At 31.4% G+C, this 5,141-nt stretch overlaps 1 protein-coding gene across 1 annotated transcript in view; it reads left to right on the forward strand.

The window, feature by feature from the left end:
• Positions 1 to 5,141, forward strand: part of LOC108578147 (DENN domain-containing protein 4C) — a 16,944-nt gene that overhangs the window by 4,455 nt on the left and 7,348 nt on the right. The window contains exons 3-12 of the mRNA XM_017941414.1: positions 59 to 661; positions 1,111 to 1,691; positions 1,775 to 2,015; positions 2,093 to 2,363; positions 3,197 to 3,288; positions 3,630 to 3,880; positions 4,197 to 4,367; positions 4,446 to 4,574; positions 4,645 to 4,894; positions 4,990 to 5,137. Of these exons, the coding sequence (XP_017796903.1) occupies positions 59 to 661; positions 1,111 to 1,691; positions 1,775 to 2,015; positions 2,093 to 2,363; positions 3,197 to 3,288; positions 3,630 to 3,880; positions 4,197 to 4,367; positions 4,446 to 4,574; positions 4,645 to 4,894; positions 4,990 to 5,137 (2,737 nt within the window). The remainder of the gene's footprint in view (positions 1 to 58; positions 662 to 1,110; positions 1,692 to 1,774; positions 2,016 to 2,092; positions 2,364 to 3,196; positions 3,289 to 3,629; positions 3,881 to 4,196; positions 4,368 to 4,445; positions 4,575 to 4,644; positions 4,895 to 4,989; positions 5,138 to 5,141) is intronic.

The raw sequence follows: 5,141 nt of genomic DNA on the forward strand, positions 1-5,141 counted from the left end.
AAAGCAGAATTAAAACTATATCTTTGTGAATGTATTTATTAAGAAATGCATTTTTCAGGTGTAATATATGATGGCAAAGAACGTATAATGCAAGATGCTGAAATGATATTAGAAACTCCCAAAGGACATTTAGCTAATGTGAATAACTCAACTTCAAGAATATTTGTGACATATAGACGTGCAAGTCGTAAAATGCCATGCAATTCATTAGTCGTGACTGATGTTTGTGTAATCTTAACAAATAAAGGAGAGACTCCCCCACATGCATTCTGTGTCATTCATAAAAATTTGAACAAAGGCATGTTGGGTAGTGATGTATTTCTGTGCTATAAGAAATCCATGAATCGAGCAAATTTAATATCATTTAAACCTGCAATACTATATAAATATCCAATGGCTGATTACAGCAGTTTTGTCTTCCCAAATTCTGTTGCAATGTTTTGCTTACCAATGGGAGCAACAATTGAATGCTGGCCCAAAGTGGCATGTAAACCTAAACCAGTGTTTTCAACATTTGTTTTAACAGTTGCTGATGCAGCTCAAAAAATATATGGTTCAGCAATAACATTTTATGAAGAACTTGAATTAGAATTAGATATATCAAACTTTAAAGAAAACCAACAATCAGCTGATGTACTCATGGAGAATATGAAGAATTCTGGTATGGAAAAACATGTATATTTAGTTCCCTTACATAACCATTTTGTAATCAAAGATAAAACGTCTCACAGTTAAATTCATTGGTCTATTTAGTGAATATTTTAAGATTTGAGTATAAAAATCGTATAAAATACAACAAAGAACATAACTATATCAATAATCATATTTCATATCTATTATTGTTTATTGCCTTGAACAGTAAATAATATGAATAAATACATTTTTCATGGTTACAGTTAACATAGAACACTTGCCAACATTCTAAATATTTTCTTATTTATCAGTAACAACAAAAAATAATTCATTTCCACCATGTTTTAAGTAATACAATTTTTTATTTGTAATGGCATATTGATATTTTAGTAAATACTAATTCATAATACCTTTGTTTCTAAAATTGCATTAATTTGTCATGCCCTACTTTTAAAAAAAATCTTTATTTTGTTTCAGTTGAGCACACTGAAATTGACTATCAGCAATTAAAAACGAAAACTCACAAACAGTCGGGAATATTTAAGAAGCTGACTCTAGCGCAGTTGGAAAAGCTGCAGTATACAAATTCTGCAACGCAATCTTTGAATATTAGCAAATCTATATGCATCCTATCTCATTGGCCGTTCTTTGATACGTTTGAAAAATTTTTAGTTTTCTTACATGGCATGTGTAACAACAAACCGCAACAAGTTCCTATTGAGAAGTATATAGCATATTTTTTGTACGATATACCGTTTCCAAGCCCACAAAGACCAAGAATTCTCGTGCAGTTAAGTGCTAAGGACAGGTTGATTTTGACGCAACCAGAAGATTTAGCACTACCTAGATCTGGTGCCAGTTTTCGGCAGTTACTTATCAATTTAGGGGCTGATAATTGTTTACTTATATTATTGCTAATACTTACTGAACAAAAAATACTTGTACATTCGTTACGCCCTGATGTACTTACATCAGTGAGCGAAGCTATAGCTATGATACTATTCCCATTTAAATGGCAGTGCCCATACATACCTTTGTGTCCTCTTGGATTAGCCGAGGTAACGAATTTTTGTTATTTTAATAATTCTTTTATAAATGGTGGGAGAATACGATATAATACAAAATGTATTTGAAATTCTAGGTTTTGCATGCACCTCTGCCGTTCTTGATAGGTGTGGATTCCAGATTTTTCGATTTATACGATCCTCCCTCCGATGTTAATTGCGTAAATTTAGATACAAATAATATAGCGATTTGCGATGACAAGAAATACTTAAATGTAAAATTATTACCAAAGAAAGCAGCTAGACAGCTTAGAAATTGGTTAGAACACCTTTATTCAAAGTTGATTTCTTTGGGAAAAAGCTATTCATCCATGAAAGGTATATTCGACATTGTTACTTACCATTGTTGTCTTTCGATTTTAATTTCCTTATATGTAATTATTTGTATTTTTTAGACACAGAAGATGAAGAATTTAGTGTGGATAAAGAATTTCAGCAAAAACGAAAGGAACAAGCTTTGGAGCTCGAAATACAAGATGCTTTCTTAAGATTTACTGCTACTATATTGAAAGGATATCGTGCTTTCTTATTACCAATTACAAAAGCTCCAACAGTTGGTTCCACCGATCCAACTAGTTTATTCAACATACAAGCGTTTCTTAGAAGTCGAGACAAGGCACATGCGAAATTTTATAGTATGTTAGTGAAGACGCAAATGTTTATAAGGTATGTCTATTAATATTTCTGTTACAAGATTCACAAGGTTTAATGTAACAAATCATTTGTTGCATTTGTTTAATATCATATATGTATAAATATTTTCTTCTTATGAAGTAAACAAACCATTGCTGTCCTTTAACCGAAATTTCCGATTATCTAGAATTCAAATATCTTGGACATTTAGAATTGAGTAATGAAAATTTTAAAATATACAATTATTTTATTTCAATTAAAGTAAATGTTCAAAACGATGCCCTTGAATAGCAACACAAGCATTTAAACATTTAGTAACATTTTGAAGTGTCTTTTCAATCACTTCCGGCGGAATGGATGTGGAAGTCTTAGTTATTTTATCTTTCATGTTTTTTGGATTGGTTGGATTCTCGCGGTAAACATCATCTTGTAGTTTTTCTCACAAAAAGAAATCGAGTGATGTAAGGTCAGACGAACGAGTTGGTTACAGTATCTGTTTATTGCGATCAGTCCAACGAATTTATGATTTATATTTAGAAATTCTCTTGTAGCACATGAAAAATGAGTTGAACAATCATTGTGTTGGTACTACATTTATTTGCGAATACGTAAGTGTGCGTTTTTTAAAAGGACGAAGAACAACATATCGGTATTCAATTAAAATTTAATAACTGATTGACGTTTGAATACGTTCAGATAAATGCTGAAATGTGTCATACACTAATGAAAAATAATATTTTAGTATGAGAAATAATAATATGATTCCTATATTTAAAGTAATTCCAACACATTTACATTTTGAAACATTACTATATGTATTCTTAAACATTTTTTTACGGTATATTACTCTAGTTTATATTTTTTAGATTTATAGAAGAAAGAAGTTTTGTATCCGATATGGACATGGCGGGTTTAGCTTTTTTTGACGAATGTACGGAGCGCATCGAGGAAGAAAATGGTAAGATTACTTTGGTACAATTAGCATTTATATACTATTTTTATACAGAGTGTTCTATAACACAATTAATGGCGCAACGACAAAAGTACTAATTTTATATAAAAAAATAAATCGATAATATTAAACAAAATTTACTTCAACCAAAATTCGTTCAGTTAAAATATTGTGAACCATATGCACATCTGATAAATATTATTTGAATAGAATATTTAGTGAAATTTTTCTGAAGAACGTTTAGAAAACTTGTCAATTTTTCATTGAGTAATTTCAGTAGCATATTCATTTAGTAGCAAATAAGCATTTTCAGTAACATATTCTGCAAATTTAAATATTCGTTTTAGTGCCTCTCTTGGAATTGGACGAATCTCAACATAGTGAACGGACAGTATTTATACCTCCACCTGAAGCTGGACCTAATCAATCGCCGATAATATATCGCACATTTAAATTAAATCCAGACTTAATAAGACCACAAAAAAATTTTAACTTGAGAAATCCGAATTTAAGTGCCTTCGGAATAGTACCAGGAAGTCCTATGGCACGTAGAACCAAGCACGAAATCAAGGTGGCGCAGAGGATGGCGCGTAAACAAGTAAATAAAACTATTCTCTAACATTTATATTCTTCGATAAAGCTTTATAGAAAATGGCACAAAATGGTTATAGATTTTCGTTTTGAACATTAATTTGCGTTCAAATATTTAAAGAATCGTATTAACATATTTTTAGCTGATACAGGAAAGCTGTAAATAATTATGTGAATTAAAGCATGTAAATGTATTCGACTGAAATGTAATCAAGTTACAGGCGAGCATATTCGCTAAAAGTAATTTTATAATTAAAAAAAAAAATTAACTTCTGATAATTTGTTATAACTTTTATCTTATAACGATCTGTAACGTTTTTTAGGCAGCAATGCCAGGTAGGTGGGGCAGATGTCTGCTTGGAACTTGTTACAGTCTTTGGTTTTTGCATTTACCAGCTATGTTGCAAGTTTCCAACCAACCCGCTGCAATTTTACATCAAGCTTATGATTTATTAGTTAAAATGCCGAAATTACATCTTGATCCAATTGAGGAAGTAAGTTTTTCTATTCTTATCTGTTTAAATGATTATTTTACCATTAACGAATCTTACCGTAGAAGGTATCGATTTTAGGTTTGCTATAGGGCTATGATGCAACTGTGCGGCGTTTATGGACAACCCGTTTTAGCTGTAAAATTGCTATTCCATATGAAGCGTAGTGGTGTTCAACCAAACGCTCTCACTTATGGATTTTATAACAAGGTTTGATTTTGTTTTCAGAGAAATGAATATTTACGGTTACTTTTTAAATGCTCTTTTCTATAATTTTCAGGCTGTACTGGAAGCAACTTGGCCATCTGACATGACAAACTCCAGTCAGTTGATGTGGAATAAATTAAGAAATGCTATAGTTGGAGCTGCTCTGTTTAAGAGAGCTGGTAAAAGAAGTGCTAGAAGAAGATTGAGTTCAAATGCAGAATTATTAGCTGTTGATGGTAAAACAACAAGTATGGAACATGCATTTTCTAGATCTAGTCTTGACAGTTCTCATTCTCAAGACACAGAAGCTGCCCACAGTGATTGTGAGTATTTGTTTATCTTGTTTAATTACCGTTCTTTTAGAAGTAGGTTTTCATTTTTGTTTTCTTTCTTGGTTTTCTTTTCTATTAATTGGTAGCTACTAAAGGGAGCTCTGTCTCAGATTTGCCGGAGTATGGGCCTTTTGAAATAAAGAAGCTTCCCCGACAAAATAGTATTGTTAAAGATTCAGCAGTATTAAATGTTATGCAAACAGAAGAATTGGACAATTTACAATTGAGTCAAAGGTAA

This window comes from Habropoda laboriosa, unplaced genomic scaffold (assembly GCF_001263275.1).
Source record: "Habropoda laboriosa isolate 0110345459 unplaced genomic scaffold, ASM126327v1 scaffold1329, whole genome shotgun sequence".
In the NCBI taxonomy this organism is placed as follows: Eukaryota; Metazoa; Arthropoda; class Insecta; order Hymenoptera; family Apidae; genus Habropoda; species Habropoda laboriosa.